Source organism: Camelus ferus, chromosome 32 (genome assembly GCF_009834535.1).
Source record: "Camelus ferus isolate YT-003-E chromosome 32, BCGSAC_Cfer_1.0, whole genome shotgun sequence".
In the NCBI taxonomy this organism is placed as follows: Eukaryota; Metazoa; Chordata; class Mammalia; order Artiodactyla; family Camelidae; genus Camelus; species Camelus ferus.
This window is the reverse complement of record NC_045727.1, coordinates 2,135,748-2,153,974: the sequence shown is the minus strand read 5'-3', so window position 1 is coordinate 2,153,974 and position 18,227 is coordinate 2,135,748. Positions and strand designations below refer to the sequence as shown.

Genomic DNA, 18,227 nt, shown 5'->3' with positions numbered 1-18,227 from the left:
GCCGTTCGACGTTGATTGGTTATCCTTTTAAAGGGGGCGTGTAAATCCAGGGAAGGGGCGGGGCCGATAACACACCCTTGAATGCGCAACCTGATTGTGGGAATTGGTGGAACTTAGGGTGGGGCGACTTCCTAGTTCGATTCTAAAGCAATCTTGGCCCCCTCTGGCCGCCGTAAAAGGGGTTGGGCTTGATGTTCTCCCGCCAATTTAAACCTGTGGGATGGACCCTAAAGAGGTCAGGGGCGGCTGTGGGAGTCAGGAAGAGGAGCGATAAACTTGTTTTTCAGTTTCTTCAATTGCAGGTGAGGAGAGGGAGCCGCGTTGCTGTAGGGAGCTGGGGATGGGATTAGGTCGACACAGCAGAGGCCTCAGCTCTCTTCGGGGTGTTTTCCCCTCAAGACGCTGGCGGGAGAGAGGCTGGAGTCGGTTCTTGCCGGCCCCAGTGTTCAGCTGAAAGGATTTACGCCTGGAGGCCTAACTGAAACGACTTCAATTCGTTAACTCTGTTCACCCAGCAGCCCCATTGATCTCAAATTGTTAATCAAATCATGTCACTCGTTTGCTTAGTATCTTTCCCTCCCTAGTACTGAGGATGAAACCCAATCTTGAAATAGAAGATTTATTTAGCTCCACCCATTCGTTTAGCTCCCACACTTTTCCTTTCTTTCTATGGCCCAGCAGCCTCCCCAAACTCATTCCACCCTCTGAGCCTTTGCACTCGGCCTGCATCTTTGTTCCCCGAGTTGTGCATAGTTGGCATCTTGCTATTCGAATCTCAGCCCAGTTGTTATCTCTTTCCCTTCCCAAACAGGTCCTTCTTATGCGCCCCTCCCCACCATTCATTTGAGTACTGTTTGTAGTTGTACGTTCACTTATTTTTTCATAGGGAGGCAGTACAACTGTTAATAGCTGGCATGAATTTGAGTCTTGTCTAGCTACATCATTAACTTGATTTAGGTGACCTTGGCCGTTTACTTAGTCCCTGACTGATGTTTCTCAGCTGTAAAATGGGTTGTGTAGATTAAATGAGTAATGCCTTCAAACTATTTTGCCTACTCAGTACCGTGTTTGTTTTATTTTTGTCTGTCCTTCCTACGGGAATAGAAATTTCATAATGGCAAAGAACTTTTGTCTTCTTTACAGCTGTATTCCCAGCTTTACTTGGCATATAGTAGGCATTCAATAAACATTTGTTGAATGAGTGAGTGTTATACACCTGAGAGGCTGATGGTATTTCTCTATTTCTTACAGATGTGGGACACTGAGACCTATAAAAGTATACACTCTAACCCGTCCCTCCTGTCTTAATCTCCTCCCAACTCCCACCCAAATACAGCCACTAAGCTATTGTCTGTTCTAACATGCTTTGTTTTTGTACTCTTGCATAGTAAGAACTCTTTTCCTATATTGAAGAAGCTCCTATCAACCTTAAATTTCTAGCCCAAGTGTTACTTGCTTCCGCAAGTAACAATATTAAGTTAGCTAACATTTAAAATTGAGTGCTTACCATGAACCAAGCACTGTTTTGTGAATATTTAAAACTCATAGTGACCTTTCCAGCTACATACAACTACATTCCTATTTTATAAATGAGAACTGAGGAACAGAAAGATTAAGCTACTTGTTACTTCAGGACAACTGGCCAGTAAGTGTGATAGAGCACCAAGTCAAAAATCATTTCTTCCCTGTACTGTACTTTCCATAGATTTAAAAACATTTCTGTGAGCACGTATCAAAACAACTGTAACTATTATGTTATCATTCCCCACTAGTCTTGATTCAAGGATTGTTTCTCATTTTAGTATTCTTCGCCCACCCAGACCCAGTGAAATGAGTTACATAAGTCTTTGCTAATGAGATAGTAGTTAAGTGACTCCTAAGGTTACAGATATGCTCTTTGGTCCAATCAGAAACCTAACCCATTTTTTTCCTTCTCTCCTTAACATTTTCATTTATAGTACAACGATACTGGAAACATAAATTGACTTTTTTTTCTTTAAAGTTCATCTGAAACCCTACTGTCCTAAGATACCCCAGACAGCCTGACTTCAGAGCCTTCACAATTTATTGCTGTACTGATTAAAAGGTTTTTTTTTCAAATGAAAATTTGTTTTAATTTCAACTAGACATACAAAATTCTGGAAGCTCTAGGATACATTGGTAAGATTGGAATTGTTTACTTGTGTTCCTAAACCAATATGTTCTTCTCTGGCAATAACCTGAGCTCTAGTTCTGTTTATCTTAATGGTCCAAAGTGTCTAGTGACCACAGAAATAACCTGAAGACAGAGAAGTCTTTATTTATTGATGTGTGTCTATTTATATATAAATTTTTTTCTTTGATAAAGCTTTTTTATTTCCCAAGGAACTGGATTCTATGCAACAATGTAATCTGGTCTCTAATTTTATCTGTTGTCATAGGGTAATCACTGGTTCCTGACCCAGGAGAAACAATCTCAGAAACATGTGGAATGATATTGAGCTGCTAACAAGTGATGATACAGGAAGTGGGTACCTAAGTGTTGGTTCAAGAAAAGAACACGGAACTGCTTTATATCAAGTAGATTTACTAGCAAAGATCTCCTCGGAAAAGGTAATGGTTATGGCACTGACCATTTTCATTCACAAAATTTGTACTAAGTGCTTAGTAAGACTGGTAGCCACATAGTAGATGTTTTATAAATGAATGTAGCCCTTTCTCAGGGACTCGAGGTTCAGATTACTGGAAATTTCCATCTGAATTCCCCCTGCATCATCTCACAGACAGCATTTCCAAAACTGAACTTTTCATAGCTCATTTTGACATTTTGGACATACACATATGTATAAAATGATACAAAGGATATCCACCACCAGCTTAGGAAATACAACATTACCAATAGAATTGAAGCAAGCCCCTGGGGTCCCTCCCTGACCCCATGCTCTTCATACTCCACCCTTGAGTTCAGCACTCTGCTGAATTTGAGATTATCTGATCCTTTCCATGCATTTCTTTTTATATTTTAATTCACCTCTTTTAATAACTGTTTCCACCATTCTCACTCCAGGGTTGAAACCTTATTCTCTGTCTTCTGTGGAAAATGTTGCCTCAAATGTAGGCTTTTGACTTTTCTTCAAGTTAATTTCTATATGTATTCAAAGTAACTGGCTGATAGGATTTTAAAAAAATCATTTTTTATGCAGCTTGCATCCTATCGTCAGACTGTACTGCTTCATGGCATTTGTAAATTATAGAATTTATAAATATGATGAGTAGTACAAATAAATTGTATTATATTCTTTCATATTAAATTATTTATTTGTTAAAGGCAAAAGTTTACTATAAACTCTGTAATAAGAAAGTGGTATTTCTTTATTTTTTAATATTACCAGCAGCCTTAAAACATGGACGTGGCCCAGGTACCTCTTGACCTCTGGGGGCTCCTGTTGTAAAATAATTGTATTAAGCTTTGAATAAAGTTAGGAACTAAAATTCCACGTGTTACTAGGTTGGAGCATCAGTTGTAACAAATGCTATGTTCAAAGTCCTTGTTAGGCACTTGGTAAGGAAACATTATTTCTTCTTCTTAGGATCTTTCCTTAAATTTACACAGACAGGACACAAGGACTAAAAGATACCTAGCTGTGCAAGTCAGTATATGCCAAATATCAAGTGAATGGTACAGACAGCAAATGCAGTAGGAATTCAGCAGATGGAGAGCTCATTGTGGGTTGGGACAATTTAAAGAGCATTTTGTAAAGAAACTAGCACTTGACTTGGGCCTTGAGAAGAAGGAGGGAAAATAAAAACACAACTTACCAAAATATGTGGAATGCAGTGAAAGCAGTGCTTAGAGTGAAATTGAATGCCTATATTAGAAAAGAAGATTTTCTAATTTCTAAAAAGATTTAAAATCTAAGTTTCCAGTTGGGAAACTTTTAAAAGAATAAATTAAATCCAAAGTAAGCAGAAGACAAATAATGAGAGCAAAAATTGATGACATTGAAAATAGGAAATCAGTAAAGAAAATCAATGAAACCAAAAGCTTATTCTTTGAAAAGATCAGTAAAATCTATAAGCCTTTAACCAGGCTAAGAAAAAAAAGAGGGAGGACACAAATTACTAATATCAAAAATGCATGAGGGGGCATCACCACAGATTCTATGGACATTAAAAGGATAATCAAGGAATACTATGAACATCTCTGTGCCCACTAATTTGATAACCTAATAAAATGGACCAATACCTTGAAAGAAACAATCTGTTAGAACTTAGACAAGAAGAAGTAGACAGTCTGAATAGGCCTATATCTATTAAAGAAATTGAATCAATAATTAATAACCCTTCCAAACAGAAAGAACAAGTCCCAGATGGGTTCACCAGTGAATTCTACCAAACAATAGGTAGAAAATTATACCAGTTCTCCATAATCTCCTTCAGAAGATAGAAAGGGATACTTCCTAACTCATTGAGGCCAGCATTGCCCTAACACTAAAACCAGACAAAGACATTACAAGAAAACCTCAGATCAATATCTTTCATCGGCACAAATGCAAAATCTTCAACAAGATATTGCCAAATTGAATCCAACAATACATAAAAAGAATTATACACCATAGCCAAGTGGGAATTATCTCAGGTATGCAAGGCTGGTTCAACATTTAAAAATAAATTAATGCTAAGGTGATAGATGTGTTAACTAACCTTATTATGATAATTATTTCACAACATATATGAATATAAAATCATCACATCGTACACCTTAAACTTACACAATGTTATATCAATAAAACTGGAAAGAAAAATCAATGCAGCCCATCATATCAACAGACTGAAGAAGAAAAATCATATCAATAGATGCAGAAAAAGCATTTTTTCAATATTTTCTATCCGACACTCATTTATAATAAAAACTCAGTAAACTAGGAATGGAAGGGAACTTCCTCAATTTGTTAATGAAAAGCTACAAAAACTATAATGGTAGAAGACACAAGAAACTTTCCCACCAAGATCAGGAACAAGGCAAGCCTACTCCCTCTCACCACTCCTTTTCAATATCATATTGGAAGTCCTAGCTAGTTCAATAAGACAAGAAAAGGAAATAAAAGGCATACAGATTGGGAAGAAAGAAATAAAACTCTTTGTTCACGCATGACATGATTATGTAGAAAATCTGACGGAATCGACAAACTTGCGGAATTAATAAGCGATTATTAGCAAGGTTGCAGGATACAAGGTTAAGATGCAAAAGTCAGCTGCTTTCCTGTATACCAGCAATGAAGAAGGAATTTGAAATTAAAAATACAATCCAAAAAAATCTTTGCAACTTTGGATTAAGCAAAGACTTCTTAGATATGATGCTAAAAACACAAGCAACCAAAGGAAAAAATAGGTAAATTGGGCTTCATCAAAATTAAAAACTGATGTTTCAAAGGATACAGACAAGAAAGTGAAAAGACAACTCACAGATGAGAGAAAATATTTGCAGATCATCCATCATCCTACAAGGCATTTGTATCCAGGAAAACTCTTCCAACTCAATAATAAAAAGACAAATAACCTTGTTAAAAATGGGTCAAAGACCCTAACAGACACCTCACCAAAGAAGACATACAGGTGGCAAAGAAGCATATGGAAAAATGCTCCACATGGTGGGTCATCAGGAAAATGCAATTTAAACCAATCATGAGATACCCCTGAACACCTATTAAAATGGCCGATATACGGAAAAATGACAATACCAAATGCTGACAAAGATGTGGAGCAACTCTCATTCAGTGCTGGTAGGAATGCAGAACGGTATAGCCACTTTGGAAGTTGGACAGTTTCTTGCAAAACTAAACATACTCTTATTATGCCACCCAGCATCATGATTCATATTTATCCAAATGAGTTGAAACATTTCTACACAAAAACCTGCTCATGGTTGTCTATAGCAGCTTTATTCATAATTGCCAAAACTTGGAATCATACAAGATGTCCTTCAGTAGGTGAATGGATGCACTGCGGTATATTCAGACCATGAAATATTTTCAGCGCTGAAAAGAAATGAGCTGTCAAGCTATGAGAAGACATGGAGAAACCTTGAATGTTTATTACTAAGGGAAAGAAGGCAACCTGAAAATGCTGCATACTATATGACATTCTGTAAAAGGAAAAGGCTGTAAAAAGATCATTGGCTGCGAGGGTTTGGGGGTTGGAGAGAGGGTTGAATAGGCAAAGCACAGAGAATTTTTAGGGTAGTGAAAATACCATGTATGAGAGCATAATGGTGAATATGTCATTATATATTTGTCGAGGTCCACAGAATGTCCAGCACCAAGAGTGTACCATGATGTAAACCATGGACTTTGGATGATTATGATCTGTCAGTATAGGTTCATCAATTACAACAAATGTGCCAGCTGGTGGGGGATGTTGATTACATTGGAGGCTATGCATGTGTGGAACAAGGGATATATGGGAAATCTCCGTACCTTCCTCTCAATTTTGCTATGAACCTAAAACTGCTCTTAAAAAATAAAGTCTTAAAAGGCAAGGGGGGAGGGTATAACTCAAATGGTAGAGCGCATGCTTAGCATGCATGAGGTCCTGGGTTCAATCCCCAGTACCTCCTCTAAATATAAAGAAATAAATAAACCTAATTACCCCCCCCAAAAAAAAACCCTAAATAAATATATGTCACTCTTCAAAAAAATAAAATAAATTTAAAAAATTAAAAAAGAAGAGGAGGAAGAATAGCCCAAGCAAAGAGAACAGCCTGGGTTGATCCCTAGAAGGTGCAGCACAGTTCCTTCTCTGCAGTGCTTTGCTGTAACTTTTCACTAGTTTAATAAGCAAATTAAGATTATAAAAGGGGTCAGTAATGTGGTGGAGTTTTCGAGTTACACCTGGAGAATGTGACCATTGAAACAGGCATAAAATGAACTGATTGGCTTAGTTTGTCAGGGAAGAATAAGAATAGTTAATACTTGTCAAGCATACCCTATGGGCAAAGGTCTCTTCTAAGCCATTTACATATCCGTTTAATCTCCCTACCAGCCGTGTTGTAGGTATTATTACTATTGTTATTATTATCATCATCATCATTAGTTCTGTTTTCCAGGAGAGTCCATTGAAGGATTTGCCTGAGATCACTCAGCTAGTGACAGGGCATTCTCAACCACTAAGCTGTCCAAACTGCTTCAAGATACATATGTGTGGGAAACTAATCAGCAGAAGCTGCGAAGTGGAGACTCATTTGGCTTGCATGTGTTTTTCGAAACATTGACTTAGCTGCCAATATTTAAAAACTGGAATCTTTCACAGAAAGATCCAGATTTTCTTGGTAAATTGGAAGCTGTGACCATGCCAGGGTCACATTTCCATGCAGCTTTAATCTAGCTGAATCTGTTCTCTCTAGTTTATGTGGGGCCTTGTGTCCCCCAGTCCACAGTACACCACATTCCTCCTCCCTGTGGTATCCCAGACACTGAGACTTTCAGCCAGAATTGGTTCATTCACTTATGTTAATACCTGCTGGCTTCTACAGGTGTTAAGATCGACCCTTAGGACACAAGGACTTGTACTTGGGAATCCTTTGCCCTTCCCTAGCAACCCTGGGCTGTTTCCCTCTTTTAGGCTTTGAATGGATTTAAGATACTGCATATGAAAAGCTTGCCTAATTAGGTATATGTGCTAAAGAAAAAAGGCTTGTGCTTGGGACTATGATGACACTATTGATTAGTATTGTCAAATGGTGTATAAAAATGTTTTACTTTAGTCATGCTTTTCCCTCCCACAGGCCTCATTAAATCCACAAATACAAGCATACAGCTTAAGTGATGGGTTTATCATTGTAGTGGACCAGTCAGTGATACTATTGGACAGTATTTGTAGATCGCTTCAATTGCATCTTATATTTGGTAAGTCTAATGTAATGCAATAGAATAAATCGGAAGTCAGATACATCTTGTTAGAAATTTCTACACCATTTCCTTTTCTTTATTATTTCTAAGACTCAAAATTGGACTGATTTCAAGAAATCAATCTTGAGCGTCTTGTGCTAAGTACCAGATGCAAAGGATGCTGAGATGATCCCTTCTCTCAATAAGTTGAAGGGAAAACATACATGGAAAGCAACAATTTACTTGTATGATTTTCGTATTCGAATGCTTCAGAAAACAGTTGAGCCCAATTATGTTCAACTTCCTGAAATCTTGTACATAATTTCAGTACCATCAACAGATATTTGAATACTTTTAGAACATACAGCACTATGAAAAGTTTTAGAACTATTTATGAATTAATTCTTCATTGAGTTAAAGAGCTTCAAGTATGTATGTGCAAATACGTACTTAAGTGTAAATTAAGGTACAGACAAGTCAGTGATTGTGCTGGAAAATAGGTGAAAATATTGTGAAAACTTTTGCTGAAATTTTGAGAGAAGATGGTGGTTGAAGTGTTTGCGTAAGAACAGCTGAAATTTAATTAATTAATTAAAAAAAAAAACCTTAGCTGAGGAGAAATCAGAGGGTATGCCCGTGAGAACAAAATCTCAATCACAATATGCAGGACAGAAACTCACATTTTGTGGAATCTTACTGTATCTACCCTGATGGTTCCACAAGATTCACAGTTTCACCAATGGAAAGTGAGACTGTTTACATATAATGCTTTATTAAAGATTGCTGCTGAATAATTTTAGTTATGAGCAGTGTACATGCGACTGCTTCTCTTGGTCTTCCCCTTTCCATTTCACCTCCGGCCCCCAGCCTTTTTGCTGTCATGCAAGCAGTAACTTCCTTACCTCCTTCAAGTCTTGTTCAAATCTCACCTTATCTAAGAGGGCTCTCCTGAGCGCTCCGAGTAATACTGTGTGGCTCTTCTGAGCTCTCTTTCCCTGCTCCACTTTTTCTTTTTTCCAGAGAATTGATCATCTTTGCATATGTCATATATTTGATTACTATGCTGACTGTATATCATCTATTTCTGCCTTAGAATTTGAGCTCCCTGAAGGCGGGACACTTGTTTTTATCCTCAGATACGTGCAAAAGGCCTAGAACAATGCTTCGCATATATTAGTGCTCAGTAAATATTTGTTGACTGAATAAGAGTCAGTAGCATTTCTTTTCACTTTAGTCACTACTTTTTTTGAAATATTTAAAAGAAGCTTAAATAGTTTGACGTTTAATGACAAAATTTACAACTTTTTTGTGGAAAATAAACGTTTGTGAAGGAAGCTCGTAACTTTGGTTTGAAATTTTCAGATACTGAAGTGGATGTCGTTGGCCTGTGTCAAGAAGGAAAGTTTCTTTTGGTTGGGGAGAGAAGTGGCAACTTACATCTTATTCATGTAACATCAAAGCAAACATTGCTCACCAACGTAAGCCCCTGATAATGTTTTTCATTTTCGTTATCTAAGTTCTAAATCATCTCTTAGACAACTAAAACTGTAGCAAAGCATTGCTTGATTTGTGTTTTAAATTAATAATTTTTCTTTACATTAAATTTAAGAATCATATCTTAGAAACATGAAGTAAATGCAAAATTGAAAAATTATGGTTTGAAGACGTTCTTAGTATGCTTGTCTAAAGTAGTTTTCCATTTTAAAACTAAAATGTCAGAATATAGGCAGAATTATTGCTAATGATAACTGATAACCTTAGAGTTTAAAGAATATAATCCTAGATTGTATTTTTCCTGTTTGAACCTTATCATTTGAAATTAATTTGCAATTAGGCTTTTGTTCAGAAAGCTAATGATGAAAATCAGTGTACTTACCGGAATCTTGTTATTGAGAAAGATGGTTCAAATGAAGGTAAGTATTTTTAATTTCTTTTTTAACATCTTATTATTAATACCTAAACAAAAATCAGATATATAATTAATATGTTATATAAATTAATTGGTGTACCTACCTATGCTACATTCCCGCTTTCTAGGGATGCAATTAATACTATTCTAAAAAACAAGTTTTTTATTTTAGTTCTTTTCAGAGGCTTCAATGTACTTTCCTTAAATACAATATTCTAAACTTATTTTTACAGTTTTGAAAATTGTATAGATTACCAAAGAGACATACTATTCTTTTAAAGTGTTTTTATGGATTTCAGCATATTTATCATATTTTCTTTTTAACATAGGTTAATGGGACCTTAATTTATTTTGATATATCTGAAATTTAATTTTTCTGGCAAATGAAGTTTGATTTTTAAAATTTCAAAGACGTTTTTGCAAATAAGTTACTATTTCTTTGTAAATAAGCTTTATTTGTATCTTTACTGTATTATTTGATAATTAGAATCTAAATGAGCAAATTGACATATTTTTAAGCTAGATCCAGATTCAGGTATAAATTTTATGTCCACATGCCTTTTAAAGAAACTGGCTCGATTTTTTTTAATAGGTACCTATTATATGCTGCTTCTTACAAACACTGGATTTTTTTGTATTACAAACCTTCAGCTTGTAAGAATTCAACAAGGTAAGTAATGTATTATTTTCTTATTACTGATTTGCAGCAGGATTTCTTATTATTTTTCCAAGTAAATTTTAAAATAGTCTCTTTAGGAATATTATTTTAGTTTAATTACATTCTGGATATGATATTAATCATAGTCTATGATACTTTTAAGTATTCATAACATACTTATCCTTCACAGTTAGGGCTGCAACAGGATCTGAAAAAATATAATTTGTTTATTGCCTTCAAGGACTTTACAGCCTAGATAGGGAGACAAGAGAAATGCTAGCCTAGTAATAAATGCTTTTTGATGGAATGAATGAACCTAGAAGCTGAAATGACTGTGCAAGTGTTAACCCTGCAGGGCAATAACCTATAGAATGTGCTAAGTGAGTGGTGTGGACAATACATCCCTCTGAGTGGACAGAGACTGAGGAATTGGTTCAAGGCATGTATTCAGCAAATATTTTTTAAAATTCTGCTATGTGCCAAGAATGTGCAAGGTCTTGGGGATACAAGAAGATTTAAGATATGCAGTTCTCTGTAGTTTACTGAAGGAGCTCTTCCAAAACGGAGTGCAAAGTGATGAAGACTTTACAGGCAGGACTTCAGAGCTTGAACAGGAGAGCTGGAGCAGGGAGAAGACCCTCTCAGTAGGAAGGACCTTGGTAAGGGAAGGTATGGAAAGGCACTGTAGGGACCATGAGGCAGTCTGGCTGGTGCCCTGAGTATGACATGTTATCTCAGTTTATTTCACTCAAGGCCAAAACTGAAGAGTCACCAGCACCTCATTAATTTCTGGCCAATGTTCTTCTCACTAGACTCTATGTAATTTCACCTTGACACAAAAGGGGTGACTTGTATGTATTTGATAGTTTAATGCTATAAATTTAGTCTGCTTTCTCTTTTTCATGCAGCAATTGAGAACGTAGACTTCAATACAGCAAAAAAGGTAACCACATTGTCTTGAAACTTAGTTTTACCATCAATTTAGGAAAATGTTTCTGTACGTAATTGTCTGATGGTTGATATTTTGGAAATTGGCATTATATAACATTTTAATATTTCCATTTAAAAATACATTTATAACTGTTGACTTAAACTGATTTTTATCAATCTTTACAAGGAATTTGGGCTGTGGAGCATATATGTAACATTCTTATTTTTTAAATCTTGCAGCTACAAGGACAAATCAAATCCAGTTTTATTTCTACTGAAAATTATCATACTCTTGGTTGTCTTAGTCTTGTGGCTGGTGATTTAGCAAGCGAAATCCCTGTGATAATTGGGGTAATTCTTTTTTATAAAATTTCATTTTTTGTTTCTGGAAGGTTTCTTCTTTAAAAACATAGTTCTGGTTAAATTACAGATTAATTTATAATGTGTAACAGAAACAGGGAGATTATAAAATTAAGATCATAAAAGTAACTCAGTAAGTAAACCTAAATATTGCACCTTTATTTTCACTAGTCTCTACCTGAAATTTAGCATGTCTTTCAATTATGAATGTAGGAAAAAACAGCAGCAAACAAAACATCTAATATTATATTCATGGAGTAGGCAAAAATTCAGTGTAATTATAGCATTTACGGCATTTTTACTTGCTGAATTTATATCATATGTTAAGAAGTGATCATACTTCCCTGTTTTGAGTATCTGTATTTCATAGGAGTTTCAAATAATTTAAAGTGAACATTTATGAATTTTTCTCAAGCATTAGTACTTATTTTCATGAAAATACTTCATCAAAGACTGTATTTATCTTGTAATACCAGAAGAGATCTTGAAGGGTGAGTCGCCTGAATACGCCTGCTCCTGGTTAAATGTTGACGTGATAACAGTTCACAGGCAGGAGTTCACTCTTCTTTCCATTCTGTTCTGTTGAAAACAAACTCAGAAAGGAACTGGAAGATAAAAGCCAGTTGGGCTTGAATATTTAAATACATTTCAAAATTAATCACATGTGCAACTTAGGTGTTTCTACTTTGAGGATAATTCAGATCTAAAACTGAATTTGTAGTTGACATACGACTTTCACTTCTGTAGGGAACTGGCAACTGTGCATTCTCAAAATGGGAACCGGATTCTTCCAGGAGGGGGCTGACAGTTAAGAATATTATTGACGCAGAGATTATTAAAGGTAAGAGAAGGTAATGAAACTACTTCTGGTACTGCTAAGTGAGTTGTCATTTTTATGTCAATACACTAAGTCTAGCAAACGGGGCATTTTACAATACCACGCTTAGAAACAAGTCAGCTTAGTCTGATGACTGTCTGTTTATCTGACCATTTTGGCATGTTGCAGTTATTAGTCCTCATTTTTCGAGGTTTTACATTTTAGTGGTCATCCCAAAAAAACAGAGATGTGAGAATAAACAGGAATGGGAATTTTTTTTTTTAAATGTAGTTCTGCCTTTCCATGAATATGTTAGTTTACTATTTAAACATGGCTATATGTGTAAGCATATATATGAGAACATAATCCTGACACACCTTGCTTTCTCTTTTGTAGGTGCAAAGAAGTTCCAGCTGATAGACAATCTGCTTTTTGTTCTTGATACTGATGTATGTTTCTAATATTTTCCCCTTAAGTGTTTTCACTTGGCATTATGTTTAACAACAGAAATGTTGTCAAACTTACAAAGATAAGGGCTTGAGCTGGGTTGGATTACTGTCTTGTGTGCTGTACTTTATTTCAGTTCCATATCAGAAGATAGGTCCTGAAATGTAAATTTTTAGTCATTAAGACGTTGTATCAATGAAATGTCTCTTTTGCAGAATGTGCTGAGCTTATGGGATATTTACACCCTAACTCCCATATGGAACTGGCCCTCTCTTCACATAGAAGAGTTTCTTCTCACCACGGAAGCAGATTCACCTTCATCAGTCACGTGGTACATTATGATGCTCATGTTAATTTCCCTTCTGTTAGAACCAAGTTTCTTGCTTGGTTCTTCTGTTCAGATCATTCATTATGTATTACATTCTAAATAACGCTCTGAACAGACTGACAGGGTAAAGACCATTTCACTGTTGGTCAAATTCCTTGAAAACAAATAGGCAACACAAAAACCTCCAAATGAGTGTGTTAGAAAGAGTGTCAGTCTGGGCCATAAACATTTCAGAAATCAAGTTTGATATCTTCTATGTAAATTTAACTTTTATATAAGAATATCACTTTTCGCTTATCTCTAGCAAAACTTACTTGATTTACTTATACGATTTACTTATACCTTTTCTCTTCTAGGCAAGGAATTACAAATCTCAAATTAGTAGCTCTGACAACTACTACTAATAAGAAGGTATTGGAAAATTTATTTCACGTTTGTCCACTTTATGTGTTAGAAATGGCATTAATATAAAAGGACTAATTGTTAAGAGGTGCTCAAAGCATATTAGCTCTTAGTTCACACAGATACTTGACATCAGAAATAATCCTGCAGAGCTCTTTTTTTCTTATTAAAAAAAGGGTATAGGAGCGGAGGGTGGGAAGGGATAGACAGGATTTCAAAATTGTAGAATAGGTAAAAAAGATTATACTGTATAGCACAAGGGAAATATACACAAGACCTTATGGTAGCTCACAGAGAAAAAAATGTGACAATGAATATATATATGTTCATGTATAACTGAAAAATTGTGCTCTACACTGGAATTTGACACAACATTGTAAAATGATTATAAATCAATAAAAAATGTTAAAAAAAAAAAAGGGCATAAATCTCAGCTCTACATTTTAATTGGAGCATTTCAGGAATAAGAATGTCCACAAGAGGGGGGTGGGTGTAGCTCAGTGGTAGAGTGCATGTTTAGCACGCACGAGGTCCTGGGTTCAATCCCCAGTACCACCATTAAAAATAAATAAAAATAAAAATAAACAAATCTAATTACCTCCCCCCACAAGAAAACAAAAAACAACCAAAACCAGAATGTCCACAAGAAAATGTTTATAGTGACTCTTATGTAGTTCTGGCACTGAGGAATTACATTTACCTTAAGTACAGATTATAAAATGGACTCCAGGTGTGTACATTTTCATTTAATGGATTTAGAAGGTGGGGTAGAACATAATTCTATATGTTAATATTTAAATAATACAGTAACAGACTTCACTTATAAAATTGTTTTTGCATTTTAGCTTTGTAGCAAATGTTTTAATCTATGCCCTGGACTGTAAAGTATTGTTTTGTGCTTATAGGTTTATACTGACCTATGAAATTAATTGCTGTCCTATTTTTCTTAGATGAAAAACCTCATGGTCTATTCGTTACCTATGATGGAAATACTATATTCTTTGGAAGTATCTAGTGTTTCTTCTCTGGTCCAAACAGGAATTAGCACAGTAAGTTGACCTATATTTTGAATTACTTTATGAAAAAAAAACAATTAAGAATAACTAAGCTAAGCGTGAGTGGAACCTCGTGGAATACCTGGATAGATCTCAGGTTTATAACCATATTTATTGTTATCAGAGGTCCTCAAATACATTTGCTGGTGGTCAGTCTTCATTTTAAATAAAGAAGAAAATTAATCAAATAAAACATCCATCAACTACATATTCAATTTTCTTGTCTCTCTATAGGGAAATGTAGATGACAGTTAATTTTGGGGAGGTTATTGCTTTTAATTATTTATTTTTTAACTGTGATCTTAAAAAAATTTTTTAATCTACATTTGTTGCACCTTTTGTTTATACACACTATATTTTTCCAAACCATTTGGAAATTACTTGCAGACATCATGACCCGTCACCCCTCAATATTTCAGCAGGTTATCTCCTAAGAATAAGGGAGTTCTTCTACAACAGCTATCACAAGATTCAACATTAGTGCAATACTATTATGAAATACACCATCCAAATTCAAATTTACCAATTGTGCCAATTCCTGTAAAGCTTTTGTTTTTTTTTTCTCTGATCTAGGATCCAGTCAAGCATCACACATTGAATTTTGTTGTCATGGTCACATGGTAGTCTATTGTAATCTCTAACACTTCCTTAGTCCTTTTTGTCTTTTAAGACCTTGACATTTTTCAAGTCCTTCGCTGCTGTGTTGTGGAATGTCCATCTATTTGGATCTGTTTGTTTCACATGATCACATTCATGCTGAGCTTTTTTGACAAGAATACTGCGTGGGTGGTACTGTGTCCTAACTGCATCCCAGTTGGGACTGATGTCCATTTGTCCCATTGTTGGTGTTGTTAATTTGATCACTTGGTTAAAGCAATTCTGCCCGATTTCTCCTTTGTAAAGGTGCATTTTCCCCTTTGTAATGAGTAAGTGATTTCTGTGGTGTTTATTTTGAGACCATGGGGATAGCCTTTTCTTCAGTAGTTTTTCGCAGTAACTTTAGAATCCATTGATGGATAAATTCTGTCTAAGCCCATTGTGACTCTAGTAATAGTAAAGTGAATTAATTCTGTATTTCAATTTTAAGTATGTTTTTGCTTTTATTATAGGATACCATATACCTTCTGGAAGGAATTTGCAAAAATGATCCAAAGTAGGTCATGTTCTGTTTTATCAGATAAGTTATTAAATAACAGCTAAGTTAAAATTTACTTATTAATATTAAACGACAGATGTTGATATTAAATGAAAACTTTTTTTCAGACTATCTGAAGACTCAGTTTCTGTTTTAGTACTCAGATGTCTTACAGAAGCTTTACCAGAAAACAGGTAACTTCTCATTTTCTTCTAAGCCTTACCCCTTAATGAAAAACTTGAATTTCCCCGGTTAAAATTTTACTGAAATTTCTGTTTCAACTTACCAGATTGAGTCGGTTACTCCACAAACATAGATTTGCTGAAGCCGAGAGCTTTGCCGTTCAGTTTGGACTTGACGTTGAGGTAATCATTCGTGTATTCACTCGTTCGTTGGACAAGCATTTCTTCATGTACTAGAGGCTGGGAGACGAATGTGTAAAGCATAATAGAAATTTAGTGTGATGAGGCCTAAAGTTAAGATATGATCAGAGTAGAATAGGCCTTCAAAGGAGATATGGACCCTTAGTAGGGTGGAAAGGCTTCATGGAGGAGATCATTTTTATGTCAGATCTTGAAGATGTCCCAGGGAGGAAGGGAATTCTCAGTATGGAGACCCAGGAAGAAGGTGAAGGAGGCTTATGGTGCTTCCAGGAAGTCCTAGTAATTAAGTAGGACTAGTGTGTAGGTTATATGTGCACAGAAGGAAGAGGAGATGATGGACAAGGAGAGGGTCAGAGCCTGGAGGGCTTTGTATGCACTGCAAAGGATGTAGCTTTTATTCTGCATGTGTTGGGGAGCTACTGAGAATTTTAAGCAGGACAACGTCTTGATTTGGTTGTCATTTTGTAAAGATGGGGAATTGTTTGGAAAAGGGCCAACCTAGAGGTGCAAAGACCAGTTGGAAGACTGACCCGATGCAGTGAATTGGAGATATGCAGGAGGGAAAGTCTGACAAGAGAGGTCTGTAGGAGACTGAAGTGATCAAACGCAGATGGGCACAAATGCAGGGGAATGACTGGCAGGACTCTGGCTCAGCAGACTAGTTGGAATGTGATGACATTACTTCAAATGAGGAATAGGTGTGGAAGAGCAGGTTGGGGTAAAGATGAAGGGTTCTGCTTTATAAAAACTGCATGGAAGGGATCTTATAAAATGAGGTTGTCCTGTAGGAAGCTGGAGAGTGATCTGAGCTGAATCTAGAGGTAGGTAACACCAGGGGAGCACCTCAAACCACTCAAGGAAAACATGCAGAGTAAGAGGTCATCTGAGGATGAGATACAGGGGCACCAGCACACGGCGGGTAGAGGAATAGGGGCTATAAACAGACGTGGGAAGAAATAAGGGAGGAAAACCACACCAATGTATGATTTTAGAGGCCAAGGAAGGAGAAACTAAAGTTTAGTGAGGGGTGATCAGCGGTATCAAACACTACAAATAAAATCAAGTACAAGAACTGAGAGTTGTCTGCTGGATTTGGTGATTAGGAATTCACTGATACCCCTTGAAAAGTCTTGGGAAGTAATGAAGGAAGAAGCCTGATTGGAGTCAGGAACTAATATTTCCTAATTGGGTGGTGGGTACCCATGTTTTAAAATGTCGCATTTTAAAGCATGCAAAACAGTTCTGTATATTGTTTAGAAATGTATATGAGTAAAGAAATAAATTAATGGAATAACAAGCACCAAAATCAGAATACTGTCTACTTGTGTTTGAGGGAAGGAGGATGATGTATTTGGAAGAAGAGAAAGGGGTCTTTTTTTTTTAATAGAGATCTTAAACTATATTCGTAATGTGCTTTATTATTTTTGATTTGGGTGATGAGTATATGCGTATTTGTTATATTATTTAAATACCTGAAAGTTTCATAATAACTAATTTTTAAAAGGAGTGAATGAAGCAAAAAATCAGAATCGTTGGAAAGTGTTTTCAGGGAGTGGAGAAACAGAGCTAGAGAAACTACTCTTTTTGTATCATTTTTAACTTTCAGAACCAGAGAGCCCACGTCAAAGTTGGTGTTTTGTTTAAAAGAAAGGAACCTGAAATTTTGGCTATTTCTAACTCAGGCTGTTTCTAGCTTCTAAAGAACCTTTGATAGACTTAGAAAACTAGGTGTGAAACAAAATTATGTGGTCATCTTCTAAAAACCAGCTCCATTCCCTTTTGAGCAGCATAATTTCAGACACATTACTTACCCTCTCTTGAGTTTCAGTTTTCTTGATTATAAAATGGGAGTCTTGGTATTTATCCCATAGAGTTAAGATGAGGTGCAAACTGTTACTTAGGTTTTATGAGATTTAACTGAAATAATTCACATAAAGT

At 35.8% G+C, this 18,227-nt stretch overlaps 1 protein-coding gene across 1 annotated transcript in view; it reads left to right on the top strand.

Moving 5' to 3' along the window:
• The first annotated feature begins 6 nt into the window (after window positions 1-6).
• The window catches only part of KNTC1 (kinetochore associated 1), a 64,088-nt gene continuing 45,867 nt past the window's right edge, over window positions 7-18,227 (top strand). Inside the window, 16 exon segments of the mRNA XM_006178117.3 lie at window positions 7-302; window positions 2,421-2,592; window positions 7,763-7,883; window positions 9,228-9,343; window positions 9,700-9,778; window positions 10,367-10,444; window positions 11,341-11,375; window positions 11,603-11,713; window positions 12,470-12,563; window positions 12,936-12,988; window positions 13,202-13,317; window positions 13,671-13,725; window positions 14,667-14,765; window positions 15,881-15,924; window positions 16,035-16,100; window positions 16,196-16,271. Of these exon segments, the coding sequence (XP_006178179.2) occupies window positions 2,464-2,592; window positions 7,763-7,883; window positions 9,228-9,343; window positions 9,700-9,778; window positions 10,367-10,444; window positions 11,341-11,375; window positions 11,603-11,713; window positions 12,470-12,563; window positions 12,936-12,988; window positions 13,202-13,317; window positions 13,671-13,725; window positions 14,667-14,765; window positions 15,881-15,924; window positions 16,035-16,100; window positions 16,196-16,271 (1,272 nt within the window). The 5' untranslated portion in view covers window positions 7-302; window positions 2,421-2,463.